We start from the raw sequence: 16,336 nt of genomic DNA, 5'->3' as shown, positions 1-16,336 counted from the left end.
ACATATTTACATGATTTCATAATAAGGATAATTACTCTATGGATTTTTAACATTAAGGACTTCATCATCCATAGATGCTCATATAGCTTTATAACAGTAAATTAAAAACAAAGTCCCTGACAAAGGAGCAATCCATGCTGTCTTAGATCCTCTGCCACCATGTTTATCATAGTATTGCACACTTTTGTTCATATGTTTTATGCCAGCAGAATGAATTTGAAGAACGAGCCACCAAAAAAGTGGATGACCTGTTGGAGAGCTACATGGGCATCAGAGACTTGGAGCTGGGTAAGACTTGCCAATTAACATTTTTGTCCTTAAAATAAATGTAATCTTCACTAGTTGATAGGAAAGAGCTGCTAGCAAGGGGTTTCTGTTCAGCATTATTTGGTGAAATCTGATGCAAAGAGGCTTCTGCATCACACTGTTCTGATCACTCCTATTAGTAATTAGACTTGGGAAAATATGATGCAAATTGGAACCATGCAACTTTTGTCTTACTGGTGAAACCAACACATTTCAAAGGGAGTGACTTTTACTTTGATAAGATAAGATAAGATAAGATAAGATAAGACCTTATTGATCCCACGATGGGGAAATTTTTGCGCCACCTCAGCTCAGGTACAGATATCAGAAGGAAATACAAAAATACAAATAAGTACAATCAATGAAAAAAGTAAGATAATACACTACATACAATGGTAGCATACACAGTATGTGATTATGGATATGGTTGGAAATATGCAAGACATAAACTATATAGCTTGACATAACTATTGTACCACTATTATTCCTATGTATAGACATATACACACACACATGTACACACTAAATATACATATGTATACATATACATACATATATACCTGCACGTCCATACACACCGGTGACCGTGGATGTTCACAGTGTCCAGTGACTTATGACATTGTGATTGAGGAGTATTAGAGTCTAACTGCTGTTGGGATGAATGATCTGCGAAAGCGCTCCTTCCTGCAGCGAGGGTGTTTCAGTCTCTGACTAAAGGAGCTGCTCAGCCCACTCACATACTCATGCAGTGGGTGATGTGGGTTGTTCACGATGGATGTCAGCTTTACTAACATCCTCCTCTCGCCAACCACCTCCACACTCCAGGGGACATCCCAGCACGGAGCTAGACCTCCGCACCAGTTTGTCAATCCTGCTCCTGTCCCTGTCCGTGCATCCACTCCCCCAGTTATATGATAGTCTCTGTTTCCAGTATGAATCCTTCTGATCACTACTTGTTGACTAGTTAGCAGACAAGTCAGCATCTTCCATGCAAATGTGCTGGAAACAAAAGTAGCCACAGGTAAAGTTTTTGATGCTGGACCATGAGACTGCCAGCAACCACTTGGCAACCAGTTGTGGACTACAGGGAGTGCAGAATTATTAGGCAAGTTGTATTTTTGAGGAATAATTTTATTATTGAACAACAACCATGTTCTCAATGAACCCAAAAAACTCATTAATATCAAAGCTGAATGTTTTTGGAAGTAGTTTTTAGTTTGTTTTTAGTTTTAGCTATTTTAGGGGGATATCTGTGTGTGCAGGTGACTATTACTGTGCATAATTATTAGGCAACTTAACAAAAAACAAATATATACCCATTTCAATTATTTATTTTCACCAGTGACACCAATATAACATCTCCACATTCACAAATATACATTTCTGACATTCAAAAACAAAACAAAAACAAATCAGCGACCAATATAGCCACCTTTCTTTGCAAGGACACTCAAAAGCCTGCCATCCATGGATTCTGCCAGTGTTTTGATCTGTTCACCATCAACATTGCGTGCAGCAGCAACCACAGCCTCCCAGACACTGTTCAGAGAGGTGTACTGTTTTTCCTCCTTGTAAATCTCACATTTGATGATGGACCACAGGTTCTCAATGGGGTTCAGATCAGGTGAACAAGGAGGCCATGTCATTAGTTTTTCTTCTTTTATACCCTTTCTTGCCAGCCACGCTGTGGAGTACTTGGACGCGTGTGATGGAGCATTGTCCTGCATGAAAATCATGTTTTTCTTGAAGGATGCAGACTTCTTCCTGTACCACTGCTTGAAGAAGGTGTCTTCCAGAAACTGGCAGTAGGACTGGGAGTTGAGCTTGACTCCATCCTCAACCCGAAAAGGCCCCACAAGCTCATCTTTGATGATACCAGCCCAAACCAGTACTCCACCTCCACCTTGCTGGCGTCTGAGTGGGACTGGAGCTCTCTGCCCTTTACCAATCCAGCCACGGGCCCATCCATCTGGCCCATCAAGACTCACTCTCATTTCATCAGTCCTTAAAACCTTAGAAAAATCAGTCTTGAGATATTTCTTGGCCCAGTCTTGACGTTTCAGCTTGTGTGTCTTGTTCAGTGGTGGTCGTCTTTCAGCCTTTCTTACCTTGGCCATGTCTCTGAATATTGCACACCTTGTGCTTTTGGGCACTCCAGTGATGTTGCAGCTCTGAAATATGGCCAAACTGGTGGCAAGTGGCATCGTGGCAGCTGCACGCTTGACTTTTCTCAGTTCATGGGCAGTTATTTTGCGCCTTGGTTTTTCCACACGCTTCTTGCGACCCTGTTGACTATTTTGAATGAAACGCTTGATTGTTCGATGATCACGCTTCAGAAGCTTTGCAATTTTGAGACTGCTGCATCCCTCTGCAAGATATCTCACTATTTTTGACTTTTCTGAGCCTGTCAAGTCCTTCTTTTGACCCATTTTGCCAAAGGAAAGGACGTTGCCTAATAATTATGCACACCTGATATAGGGTGTTGATGTCATTAGACCACACCCCTTCTCATTACAGAGATGCACATCACCTAATATGCTTAATTGGTAGTAGGCTTTCGAGCCTATACAGCTTGGAGTAAGACAACATGCATGAAGAGGATGATGTGGACAAAATACTCATTTGCCTAATAATTCTGTACACCCTGTATACAGTTTTATTTAGCAACCAAGGGGTCACTGACCGGTCAATAGGTCTGTGTGAATGGGAAATTTACAATTAATTTCACAATGATTGTTAGCAACTCCTAGCAACCACTCATAACCGGTCAGGGAATACACAGTTTTCCTTAATGAATGGATGGTTGCTAACTGGCCTCTAGCCCTGTATCTAGCCCTGTATTAATGGGGCATGGGCAGGGAAGGATCGAGTCCCTGACAAATGTAGAAACATAAAGGAACAAGCCATCAGGAGTTTGTTTTTACTCTTCCCAGTAACTCAATGTAAACAATGTTTAACCATATTTATTGTTTAATTTGACACAATTTTGAAGGATTTAGAATTTGGTGCTTTTATGGAGGAGAAGAAAAATGACAAAAATATCTTGTCTAGATGTGCACATGTTCTCAGCTGAAGGACTTTGCTCAGTTGTCAGGGAGAGTTAATACTTGTCATTTCATGCTCAGCTGAGCAACCTAGAGCTAGAGATGGCCATAAAGGCTAAAAGCTCCTGAAAAGAAAAACATTAAGTGGACCTTTTTATTTAGTCAGGGTTAATAATGGTAGAAATTGGCAACATCACTTGCTTTCATCCTTACTAAATATCACAAGAACTGCACAAGGATGAATAATGAGCAAGAATTGCGTTGAGAAGTTGAGAGTGATAGGAAATTGCCCTTTCCCAGACTCTCAAAGCCAGTGGCCTGATGTTGCATGAACCTCATCTAAAATAGGGCAATGATTTCTTACCCTGCTCTTCGCCCTGTTGTTTGCTTGGATCTCCTCCTAAAAAAATATGTTTAGTTTCTTTTTCTTTTCTTTTTTTGAGAAAACCTGCATTAAAAAAGGGATGATATTTCAACACACATCAACATTCATGAATACACATCATTCCAGAGACAAGCCAATACCCGTGTTACTGTCTGCTTTTGTAAAATTAAACAGAATTGCAGTCTGAGTGTTTCTTGAGAAAAATGCTTGCACATTTTGTTTTTTTTACTTGGTGCCCCACGGCTTAAAGATTACAAGGTTACACCAGAATAACTGTAGATAAGAATTAGTAAATTATATATGTACATTCCTGTGTCCCATTTTCTCTGCAGCAACCACCATTGTGGAAGCGGGCAAAGACAAGAAGAACCCCGATGACTTTGCCGAGGCACTGGATTCAGTTCTGGGGGATTTTGCATTCCCTGATGTTTTTTTGTTTGATGTATGGGGAGCTATTGGAGATGTCAAAAATGGCAGAATCTAGATGTTTGTTGTACACATATGAGAGAAGAAGAGCTCTGTTCTCTGGTATATCAAGCTGCAAAAAGGTAAAACGTAGAAGTGCGTAAATATTGCCTTCCAGTCCCTATATTCATTTTGAATCACTTGCAATCATGGCCGCACTGTGATATTGTTTGAGAAATGGAATGTTGCTAATTTGTGCATAACAGATTCTTAATGTTCTACTAAACTGGACTGTCAAATCTTTACAAGAAATACAATGCACAGTAATCTGCAGAGTAGTTTTTAATGCATTTGGCTAAATGAATAATCAGAAATTACTAATTCATCATCATTAGAAAGCTGTGATTGAATGTTTAATTAAAAAGAGATGCATTTAATAGAGGTCTTGACGTCTGCCACCAGGGTGCAACGGTATGTTATGAAACTGCAAGAGTTGGAATCAGCTGAGGAATCCAGAAAAAGCAGTTAGCACCAGTAAGTCTGTTTCACTTTGAAAGGAATTGCTGCGAAAACAGGAAAGAAACATTTACAGGACATTCAATCTTTCTCTCAGTTAATAACAACTAATATAAGGTAAATAAAAATGTGTGTTTTGGATTTTACCAAGTGTTCCAGAAAAAGGCATTGCAGCTTTAAATATTCTCAGTCTTGCAGTAGGTGACTGACCTGACTTGAACTTACAAAAAAAAGTAAAATAAAATAAAATAAAAAATAATCAAAGCTGTCATCTAAAAACTGAATACCAGGGGAGCAATCTAAATGTTCCTGCTCTGCAATACCTGTAGATTCCCACATGTGGAAACTGCTGTCAAACTCCATATTCGAACCATAAGCACCCACAGTCAAAAAGAAATCAAAAAAATATTTTGGTGGATTCTTGTGCTTGTATGTAAACTCTTACTCTTAGTTTTCCTTAAAAAATGGAAAGAATTTCTTGTGGTTGTTGAGAAAAGGAAAATGTTACATATTCATTAACATTGTACCATGTTTCACTGAGGGAGCCTTCAGTCTGTTTAAAAAAAGAGAGAGAGCAAATATACTATAGCAGTTTGTTGCAGCATTTCATTATCACTGCTCTTAGTTTCAGTGTGTAGATCTCGCTTTGTGTTTCTGCATTGGTTAGTATATCCAGTAAAAAAAAGGAAGCATTAACTTAACACTGGAGTGGCATATTTTTTTCTGCCTTACCATTTTGCATACATAAGTAAAAAACCGAATGGCTAAATTTAAATGGTTTGACCTATTACATGGTTTGAGCAATATCAGTACTCTTCTTTGTGTTGCTACTTGACTGCATTTCTGTATGGGAAGTAAAATGGTTAAATATTTAACAGCAACAAATATTTCTGTTTTATTGAGCCTTTATTTACGTGAACAATCAACATTTACTCCTCACTGTCATGGGAGAACTTTTATGGGATAAAAAAAAAACTGTTGTGGAAGACTGGTTGAGTTGATTGACATTACAGTGTGCATTACTTTATGTGCATGATGAGTGTAAAAATTGCTCTCTTCACAAAAAATATTCTCAGTCCACATCAACTTTAAAGCTTAGCCTTGAGATCTCAAAGAGGCAGAAGATTTTATAACAATCAAAATAAAATACAATAACGTTCTCCAAATTTAAACTCTAGACAGTGTACTTGTTTAGGTTATCTAATTGTAGTTTATCTAGATGTTTAGGATGCACTGTAATTCCTCCACTAACTGAGTCCTGCTTTTTAAAGGGTGAGTTCATTCAAATTATAAATCTTCACACATGCATTTTCATACTTACTCCCACTTACACTTAACCATACTTTGGCACAATACATCATTTTTAATTAACACCTTCCATTCAGTTGAGCAGCACTTGTGCATTTTAATGGATGGTATACCAAAATAAAACAAATTTATATCTAAGTGACTACATGCCAGTATTTGTTAGGGACAATAAAGAGATGATTTCTGGAGATCATGAGAACGACATACCAGTTATCAGTAAAATTTTCAACTTATAATGAAGTTACCATCTTTTGATCCCTCATTTCTTCACATTTTCCCAATACTAACGTTCAAACACATTGGAATTGCTAACACACTGTTTTCACTGCACATATTCTAGATAAATATACAGGAATGAAAGGTGGGTCAAGACTTTTGATATTTGTAATAATCCATCTTTTTTCGTCTTGTAAACATCCTTCAGCCCATATGTAACAGACAACCTTGAAACAGAATATCTCACTCAGTAAAAAAACAATGAAGTTAAATGCAAGAAACGGATCGTTTAACATTTTTCAATCTTTTATAGGTTTTCAGAGTTTGTGACATGTTCAGTCAGAGTAACTATTAGCAAATGTATGTGAATATAGTATAATATGATATTTCTTGTTAACAATAGGCACTTCTACAATAGTACAGTTTCTATATTTCAGGTTCATGGGACTAGGCTGCCTGTGGGTTTCCTCCTAAAATGGTTAGCACAACATCAGGTCTAAGCATGCATCAAACAAAGAGAAAACAAGATAATTTATCCTATTTAATGGTACATTAAATACGGTTAACTTAATGCAGGAGTATCTAGGTAGCAGTGCATATAGTTAACTTCAGTGCGATGTATGGAGCTGAGAGTATATGTCTGATCCCTGTGATCACTCATTTCTGATCAGAGAAACAAACACACACTGTACCATGAGCCTTAGTCAGGTGACTTTAAGGTAGACGGAGAAGTGACATTTGACTTTGTTGTTTCTCCTGTTTCATCTGAGCCCAGGTTGCCCCCTAATGAAGATCGTGTGAATCTGCGTGCAGTCTCTTGAAAATATGGGTACAAAGTCATGATTGAGCTCCGGGACCAGTCAAAGCGGGGGTAGACTCTCTTAAAGACTGCCCTCCGGAACAGGATATAAACCCATGGGTCGAGGATCTGGTTGCAAGTGGCAAAGCGGAGGTACAGCAGCAGTTTCCTGACCCAGAGAGGATCGCTGGAGAACACTGTTTGAGCAATAAAGACCTGGATGTGGAGGAATAATATAGGGACAGACAGAGAAAAGCAGAAGTAAAGAGAAGCATGAAGGAGGAAGCAGTTGACGGGGGAGAAGATGGTAAAGAAAGGAAATAAGAAATAGCAAAAGGAAGAGATTGGAAAAAGCGAATAAGAGAAGGGAGATCAAATAGGTTAATATTGCAGATCTACACAAGCATTCACTATAAGTTATGTCTAGTTTAAAAAGAAAGGCTAGGCTAATTTTGTCATGGTGTCCCTGAGGCAGTGGCTGCTGTAACATAGCCTAATTACCCATTACCCAATTACCCACATTTCATGTGAGGCACAGCATTATTAGCATTACCCCAACTGTCTCCAGAAGGGGGAAAACATGCTAACAAGCTCCTGCAGGAATTAAAAACCGGCCTAGTGTTGCTTATAGTTTCTTTTCAAAATTTAGCTTGTGTCACAGTTCTGTTCTCCTGAGTTTTTGCATCAAAGCAATGCAAGAGACCATGCAAGATGAAGCGTTTTTGTGAGGCAAATGCCTCTCAGTGGTATTGGTACTCCATGGGCTCATGTTTTGCAGAGTGCCAGTTAACATTGGCTTATTTTCATTTTCAAAAACAAAGAAGAAAACTGACATTAAGAATAATAATTTCATATAGGCTCAACTGCAGATAACTGCTTGATTGCATTTGTCCAGTTCGCAGTACTTCCAGGATTTCTGCAGCTATACTCCAAAGGAAAAAAAATATTAGAAACTAAATGAAACGAAAATCTGCAAAACGAAAAGCTACCATGTTTCTGATGACAGAACATACGTGTGTTAATTTTTCCAAATTAAAGAACGTGCAAGGCCAAAAAACAAGCATGATGAAAAGTTTAATGGCTATTAACTGGAGAAAGAATGGAACGAAACTTTGAGCATATAAGTATTGGTTTGGAAGCGGCAGTGCGTGAAGTGGACTGATGAGTACAAATCTATCATTTGGAGATGTTTAGGGCACGTGACCAACTAATTGGCAAAAATACAGTGCCATGGGGGTGAGCGGTGATGGCAGATGAGCAGAGTTAGATTTTCGTTTCACGTTTTACTCGCCTTAGTGGGGACACTTGAAACATGATGTAAATCCATGGGTCTAAAATCTGATTGCAGGTGGCCATTCGTATGCCGAACAAAACCACATTAGCATCAGGAACTTCAGAAGTCTTCATGCACACCAAAATGTATATCTGTACAAGGTATCACACAACTAATGTTAGACCAGACTGCAGAAAAATGTGTGCTCCACTCAGGGACTTTAGTCCTTATTATTTTGTTCTCTGGCAAACTCAGTTAAAAAAATGAAGTAGTTGATTTATTTTTTTTAACTATACATAGGAAAGCAAAAGTGTAAAGAACTGAATTATGCAATAAGTGATTCCTATTAGAAGTATAAAAATGATAGGTAGATAATGCAAGATAGGCTGAACGTAACTGAAATTGTCTAATTTTTATACAAATTAAAAATGCATCAGCATCTCATCAGTATCTATAAATAACACCTCCCATAGAAGGTCTGGGTTTTATTTTGAGTCTTGGTTGCCACACTGGAACTTTCTGGACTTTTTCAGTGCTGTTTGACATTGTACTAGATGTTTTCCTTTAAAGGCTCTGCTTCACTCTTGAGTTGAAATATGTCATCTCAAGTGGGGTATTAAGGGGCTCTTTGATCCAGTGTAAGTACAGACGGTTTTCAGATCAGCTAGTAAATAGGCTGCATCACTAAGAAGAATTGAAGCATACACAGAGGAGCAGAGAAAAGGAGCTTAGGACCTTGTGATGCCTCATTAAGGTTCAAACATTTTAAAAGAAGCGCTGGTAACAAAAAACTAGATAGTTAAGGTCATGGCGCGGTGCTTTCAAACATATGAAAACCATTTTCCACACAACAGCAGGTGGACACAGTAAAAGTAAGTGTGTCACCTTGCAGTATCTTGAAGATATTAATTTCCTATCACAACCTCATGATTAATGTTTAGTGAACAGTCTTTATAAATGTTTAGCCCGTCAGGCTACTTTTGTTTTTTATATATATATTCTGAGTATTTCTTTGATCATGAAAAAATAGAAAATTTATTGTCAAGAAACACAAACCTAGCCTAAAAGAAGGTAAAAACAAGAGAGATCTTCTCCTTCTGTCTACAAGAGAAGGCAGTGAAATCTTCCATTGGTCTTATGATCACACAACACACAAATAGACCAGACTGCAATTATGGAGTTCAACACACTGTTACACTGGTTGAAAAAGGGCCAGATGTTTCTGTGGAGGGCAGTGACTGTTGTACAAGACCAGAGTGCTCCATTTATCCTGCAACATCACATCAGTTCACTCTCTGGGTCATCAGATAAATTGTTTCTTTCATATGAGGATTAGATTTGAAAAAGCTGCTACAAATAAAACATTTCTTGACCAAAGACAGCTACTTTATAGAAAGTTAATATGAAGAGACAGGGGTGTACTAGTATTTGTTCAAATGTACACACAGTGTTATGTAACAACTCTTCCTATAACAGAAAGCTTACATAAATTAGTCAAAGAATCAGATGTTAGATTCATAAATAATTTGTCTGGCCCTTCAGTCTGATCTCCATTTCTGCTTGTCTGGAAATCTCCTTGGCTACATGTGCTTGACACTGAATTGCTCTACCTGAAAGTGTTATCTCTTTCTTTCCGGCTCTCTCTCTGACTCCCTCACCTCTTCTCTGGTGTTGTAGAATAAAACAGGAATTAGCCGACTGACTAGTCATTTCCAGTGTCATTTCCAAGCATGGAAATGACATTGCTCATTAATTATTATTTGTAGACTAATTGAATGTTATTGTCCAGTAAAAGTGCTATAGAGTGCTATATAATTGAAAAAGATACAAAAAGTATTTTTTTTTATTAACAGAACAATATAGTACCTTAAATAAAAATAGAAAATTACACCCCATTATATGAGGAATTACAGTGTACATTGTGAACAAGAAAACAGCAGCATTAATGTGACTTTAATTATCATCAGTTATATTTTTACATAGTTTGCTGTTCCAGAACATGAGGTTTACTAACTATTAATGTTATAGACTGGAAAAATGATATAATTCCTCATGCTGTTTGAATAGATAAACAAATAAATAAGAGAAGTGCTAAGTGCCTAGCTTTACATGTTTTTAACTCACCAATTTAAATGTTATCATGGCTAAAAAATGTATAATTTTGCATGTGACTGACAGTTGGGTGCTGACGTAGGTAGCTGTAGTGGGTAGCTGTGTGCTAGGCTTCACCTCAACTGAACTGAGGTACGGAACTGGATCTCTCACCTGTTTCTAAGAAGTAAGAAAGTTTAAAATAATAATAATATTTTTTTTAAATAATTCTTAGTAATCAGTTTAATAACAGAAAATGTCCTTGTTTTCCTGTTTTCAAAATAGTTTTTGTTTATTTACGCAATACGAAACAAATTCAGTTTTTTTTAAATTATAGCATAAAATCCTTTGTGTTTTATACTAAAATTAAAAATCAAGATTAAAAACAAAAAAAAAAATCAACAACAAACAATACAAAAAAAATATTTAGCCATTAATAATTTGTGTTCATGTAGGTTATTAGGCAATAAAGTAACTGGTGTGACACAAAAGATGAAAATTGGGGCTGTCTGTGTCATGACTTATTGCTTACTGTTATTTATGCTATTTAAGAGTGAAATTGCTAAATTCGGTTCTGTATTACTAGTGTATTACGCATTAGTTATATTAATTGTCATTTTTGCCTTTCTTTTTGTCTATATACAACAACCTACCCAAAACCAACCAACTAACCAAAGAAACAAATAAACAAGCAACCAACCAAACAAACAAACAAACTCACCAGGAGGGGGCACCAGCTGATAGAGGCAATAATCATGATCAAGATAAGTTGCACCATCATCTCGACTTCATGGTCTCGGCTCCGCTGTGTCCTGTCCTGTCCGCAGCACACCTTGATAAGCGTCACCACACTCACTGTGTTCAGTAAAAATGACACAACGATTGAAGTCAACCCCACGAAGGAGAAGAGCAGGGAGAAGACCATATCACTTCCTTTCGAACTGATGTTGAAAAAACACCAAGAACCAGGAGCCTGTATGTGGTAGCTCCCGATGCCTATTAAGGGCAGCAAAGCAATACAGCCAGCAGCCAACCATACCATCAGCACCATGTAGACTGTCCGGCTCTTGCTCATGTTGGTGGAGCGTGCAAATGGACGGTTAATGCCACAGAAGCGCTCCATGGCCATTGTGGCACTAAGCAGCAGTGGGCACAGTCCATAGAAGACCATAGACATACCCATGAAGTTGCAGAAGTGGCAGTTAGGATCTACTTGGCGCCAATTAAAACGTGTAAAATGGAAGGAGACCACAATGGAACCTGTGACCAAAAGACCCATAAAGTCAGTAACTACAAGACCGGCCAGGAAGATTAAGAAGAAAGACCGTGACCGATTCCGCATTCGTCGGAAAGATTTGACAAGAACAATGAAGGCAATGAGATTTGAGGTGATTCCCAAAGTGCTGAAGATGGTTGAGAAGTATGCTGAGCTGATGGGACGTGTGTAATTGAACGGAGGGCTTTTGAGGGAGTAACATTGTGGAGTGTTGTTGGCATCTGAGGTATTCATCGTGGCTAGCTGGTACACACTCGTTGACTTGAGGTGACTCTGAGATGAAAAGACAATACGAGTTAGAAGAGTACAAACAAAAAAATCAATCAATCAATCAAACAAACAAACAAGCAAACAAACAAACAAACAGAAAGTTAAAAAATTACATAAAAAATATAATACATTCATCCAAGCACCAAGATAATAGTAATTGGACAGCCACACAATACCCATTGCAGGGACACTACAATTATTACCAGAAGGATTTTATTTTTTTGACTACTACATATGTACATACATTTTGTGTCATTGTGTATTGCATGGTTAGCTTAGTTGTACCACCAGACAGTCAAATCCTATTGTTCTCGCATGCTGTGGCAGCACTACAACCTCATAGCACCAAGAGTTTGGCTTAAAATCCCTGAGTTTTCTAAGGAGTTTATATAGTGTGAGAAAGAACTGTCTCTGTATATTTTTATGAGTTTTTGCTGGTTGGGTCGACTCTTACAGTATAAACAAACTGAGCAAAGGTGACATAATCTGTCAGAAGAGGTGGACCGATGTTGTTGCACTTCAGATGTGGTGACGTCCAAGATAAAAAATGTGTTTACTCTAACACAGTTCTAAATGGCACATTCCCAACTCTTTATTTACATCGAGCATACTGCAACACATCATATTTCTAATTAGAGCACCTTTAATGGCTGAAGCCTATCTTATCATGCAAAAAAGCAAAACACATTGAGGTGTCACAGTAGTTCAACAGTCAGTGGTTTAAAAAACCACTTCTGGTTAACGATCATTTCTTTGTTTTTATAATTTTTCATCATTTCATTGGTTGTTATGACATCAGTATTGTATTGCTACAACAGAGGCTGAAAATGCAATGAACAGTTCTATGGACGATTAAACACATAGCAAAGAAAGCTGACAGTGCGTCTGAATTATTAAAAACCCTTTATCTGGAGGTAAAATCATTGTTGCCAGATATCAGGGGATCCAATATTTTTAGTGTCGACAACACTGATTGCCTAAACTATGAAAATAAACCTTTAGAATGCAAAGTAACAGCTCAGACGCAGATGTACACAGCACCCACACAAACGCATGCAGACAGTGACAGTATGGGGCAGAGATGGAATGAGTGACAGAGAGACCGAAATAGACAGAGTGGGAGAGCTGGCATATCCTGCCAGGAAGTTCAGTTTGGTGGCACTAAAAGGAAATAAACATAGAATCAGACATAATCAGCTCTTGGTATTCTTTCCCCAGTAAAAAAAAAAGAAGTCTGAGGATGGTAATATGGAAACAAATATCCATAGCTTTCATTAATCTAAATATTTGTTTCACAGCACATCACCAAGATACTGATTTCATCCTGTGTTAACTAAAGAAACTACAGCAACTGTAGGTTATTGCTTTAAGAAACAAATTTATATACAAAAACCTATGCAGTATGATCTAAGAGAAAGACTTCAATGAGAAACATATGCCTGTACTATACTCTATAAAATTATGCCTGTTCAGTAATGTGTTGTTACCTTACTTACAAACACCCCCAAAATTGGGAAGTTGTAAAATGTAAATAAAAACAGAATCCAAAGATTTGCAAATCTAGTATACCAATATTTTATAGCAAATAGCAAACCTAAAACATACCAAATATTTAAACTGAGAACATTTAAAACTTTAGGGAAAAATATGAGCTGATTTTGAATCTAATGGCAGCAACATGTCTCAAAAGAAGTTGGGATGGGAAGAACAAAAAGTCGGAAAAGTAAGTGGACCTAAAAAAAGAACAGCCAAAGGAATGTTTTGCAGCTAATTAGGTTACTGGCAACAGATCAGTAACACGAATGGCTATAAAAAAAACCCACATTTTAGAGAGGCAGAGGTTCACCAATCTGCAAAAAAAAAGAAGACAAAAGAAAAGAAGCAAGTATGGAGCAACTTCAGAATATTGTTGCTCAACATAATATTGCAAAGACTTTTTTTTGTCATGTCATGTTGCCATGTTGCATGTCCACAAATGCAGGCTAAAGCTCTGTCGTGCAAAAAAGAACCCATGTTTGAAGATGATAGAGAAATGTTCAAGGGTCAAAGGTAATTTAAAATGTACTAAACTGTTCTGTTGTCAGATTATTTGAAATTTGAAATTCTTTTTTGTAAACATGGCCAGCGATTTCTCCGGACATAAGAAGAAAGAGTAGTTCAAAAGCCTGGGGGTGAATTAGTGCCCATGAACTGACAGATTACTGATCTGGAAAGGCACCTTCAGCAATGAAAGACTTTTATTCACTTCATATCAGAAGAGTCTGGGCGCTTAAATAGGCCTCCTGTAGCCCAGATCTCTCACCAACTGAAATCATTTGGAGCATCAAGACAGAAAAAATGCTCAAGTAGTCCCAAGACTATTGAGCAGCCACAATAATACATCAGACAAGAATGAGATAACATTCCTCTCCCAAAAGTCCAGCACCCGGTCCCCTCAGTTTTCAGATGTTTATGGACTGTTCTTAAAAGAATGCCAAACAGTGGTAAACATGGCCCAGTCCCATCTTCTTGGAGGTGCGTTGCTGCCATCAAAATCAAAATGAGCCAATACTTTTCTAAGAACTTGTAGATTTTCTCAGTTCAAGTCTTTGATGTGTTTTATATGTTCTATACTTTGCTTAGTTGCATTTGTACTTTGGATTGTCTTTGGCACTATTTACAAAACACATCAGTGAATCCAGTAAAAATTTCTATCACCATCAGAATTTTGTTTGTTTCACTATTTCACTGTTTGGTGTTATACTTGTGCAGTAGCTTTTAAGAAGACACATCATGGGAGGAGGATATACAGAAATGCAACAGAAAAAGACAAATAAAGACAATAAAGGACAAAACGGAGAATTATACAGGTTTTTAAAAGTGAAAAGCTTCTGATGCTGTTATTAATATGTACTGACACTAAAATGCAGCAGAATAAAACTAAAAGCTGTCTCAGACAGTTGTGTATTATTGGCAGCAGCGAATGATCATTGTCTTGCCACTTCTAATTTCAATGACTAGAAATTGTGCAAACTAAAATCTGACTGCTGGATTTCCCCCCATAGGGAATTTTCTTCCACTTGTCCATTCTTTTTCCTGTAGTCTATTGATTTGCTTCTACATTTGAAATCATAACAATGCAGAGTGGAATGCACAGAACTTTTAACAGGCAGGAAGACAACTTTAGTAACTTGAAGAATTAGGCTAAGTGCTTCTGTATTGAAGTGAAACAATAAAACAATCCAAATTGTCTAAACTTTGGCCAAGTGGGCATAGACGACCTGTATTGTTTCACACGTCAACTGGGCACAGACTGGTAGCTCGTTAGGAATGAAAACAACTGAACCACTAAAACACCAAACAGGTGTCTGTTTTTAGCCTGCTTTCATGCAGTAATCTTGTAAAGCATCAAATTTATCCTTCAAACTAGTTTAGAAGAACTTAATGCCTAGTGCTGAAAATGCCACTGCCTAAAAGGAGATCATGAAATCAGGTTCGGTACACCAATTATTTGCTCAATCATCAAAAACAACTCAGATGAATATTTTGATGTTGCTTTGATGTTTGTGCGAGTGGTGGAAACCATTATAAATCAGCCATGAAACTAAGATATGAGCCCTTTTCCTTTACTACATCAGAATTTTATAATATTCGTTTAATCTCGTTAATAGAGTGGATACATATTAAGAACTGTAGAACCCAAAAAAACTGTGGCAATATGTTTTTGCCACAGAAAACTGAAGATACAGAAACTGAGACAAGTCATTGCACAGTTTACAAAAGGTAATGAAATCCTTCACGTCCTTAGGAAGTGCTATATGATGAACCTGCTCTCGTATGATCTACAAAACCTTTTTAAAGAACAATTAGCCAAAAGTGCCTGTTAGAATCCAAGATCAATATGTCATACTAAATACTGTTCCACTATGGCAGTAAAAATGCTTTACCAATGGGCCTAATGCAAAACCACAGAAATGCATTCATGAGTTTTCCACTTATCCTGAAATGTTGAGAATGGTGAATGCATGCAAAACAATATTAACCCACAAGGTTTTGCTGGTTTAAAGAAGATGAATAAGAATCATTAATTAACTGTCCTTATGATATACCATAACATACAATACAAATGATAAAAGTATATAAAAAAAATCTCTAGACCTGTGTAGTTTGCGCATATGCAGTAATATAAGAAAAAAAGCTTAGCACTTACAAATCACTGAGTATTAAAGAAGACTTCACAGAATTGTTTTCAAGGATCATTTGTCTTGCAGTTGTAAAGTTTTTACTTCTCCATCGTTAACATCTCTCTTAAAAGATCAAAAATTATGCAAATTATAACAACTAGAAGACATGGGATAGATACCTTACATCACAAGTTCAGCTTGATGACAAAAAGACCTTTAGTAGCAACCCTGGCTCATCTTTACTCCCTTCCCCCAGCTATGTCCTCTCCTCTACTCTTCCTACT

General features: G+C 37.4%; 2 protein-coding genes across 6 annotated transcripts in view; one reads left to right on the top strand and one right to left on the bottom strand.

Moving 5' to 3' along the window:
- Positions 1-5,515, top strand: part of gipc3 (GIPC PDZ domain containing family, member 3) — an 18,355-nt gene extending 12,840 nt beyond the window's left edge. The window contains exons 5-6 of one of the 2 annotated variants that reach the window (XM_076874375.1): positions 210-288; positions 4,068-5,515. In XM_076874375.1, the coding sequence (XP_076730490.1) occupies positions 210-288; positions 4,068-4,219 (231 nt within the window). In that variant the 3' untranslated portion in view covers positions 4,220-5,515. Of the gene's footprint in view, positions 1-206; positions 289-4,067 lie in introns of both variants that reach the window. The other variant, XM_014413703.3, reaches the window with a different exon arrangement.
- tbxa2r (thromboxane A2 receptor) lies at positions 5,509-16,336 on the bottom strand. Of its 4 annotated transcripts, XM_004562014.5 has the most exons (4): positions 16,232-16,336; positions 11,065-11,892; positions 8,271-8,404; positions 6,881-7,195 (listed from the first exon to the last, which is right to left on the bottom strand). In XM_004562014.5, the coding sequence occupies exons 2-4, from the start codon at positions 11,851-11,853 to the stop codon at positions 7,018-7,020; spliced, it is 1,101 nt and encodes a 366-aa protein (XP_004562071.1). In that variant the 5' UTR covers positions 11,854-11,892; positions 16,232-16,336; the 3' UTR covers positions 6,881-7,017. The 4 variants fall into 4 exon arrangements, with proteins under 4 accessions (XP_004562068.1, XP_004562070.1, XP_004562069.1 ...); XM_004562011.5 differs by lacking the exon at positions 8,271-8,404 and having other exon boundaries at positions 5,509-7,195; XM_004562013.5 differs by lacking the exon at positions 8,271-8,404 and having other exon boundaries at positions 5,509-7,195; positions 16,237-16,327.

Source organism: Maylandia zebra, linkage group LG15 (assembly GCF_041146795.1).
Source record: "Maylandia zebra isolate NMK-2024a linkage group LG15, Mzebra_GT3a, whole genome shotgun sequence".
NCBI lineage: Eukaryota > Metazoa > Chordata > Actinopteri > Cichliformes > Cichlidae > Maylandia > Maylandia zebra.
This window is presented reverse-complemented; position numbering and strand designations above follow the sequence as displayed.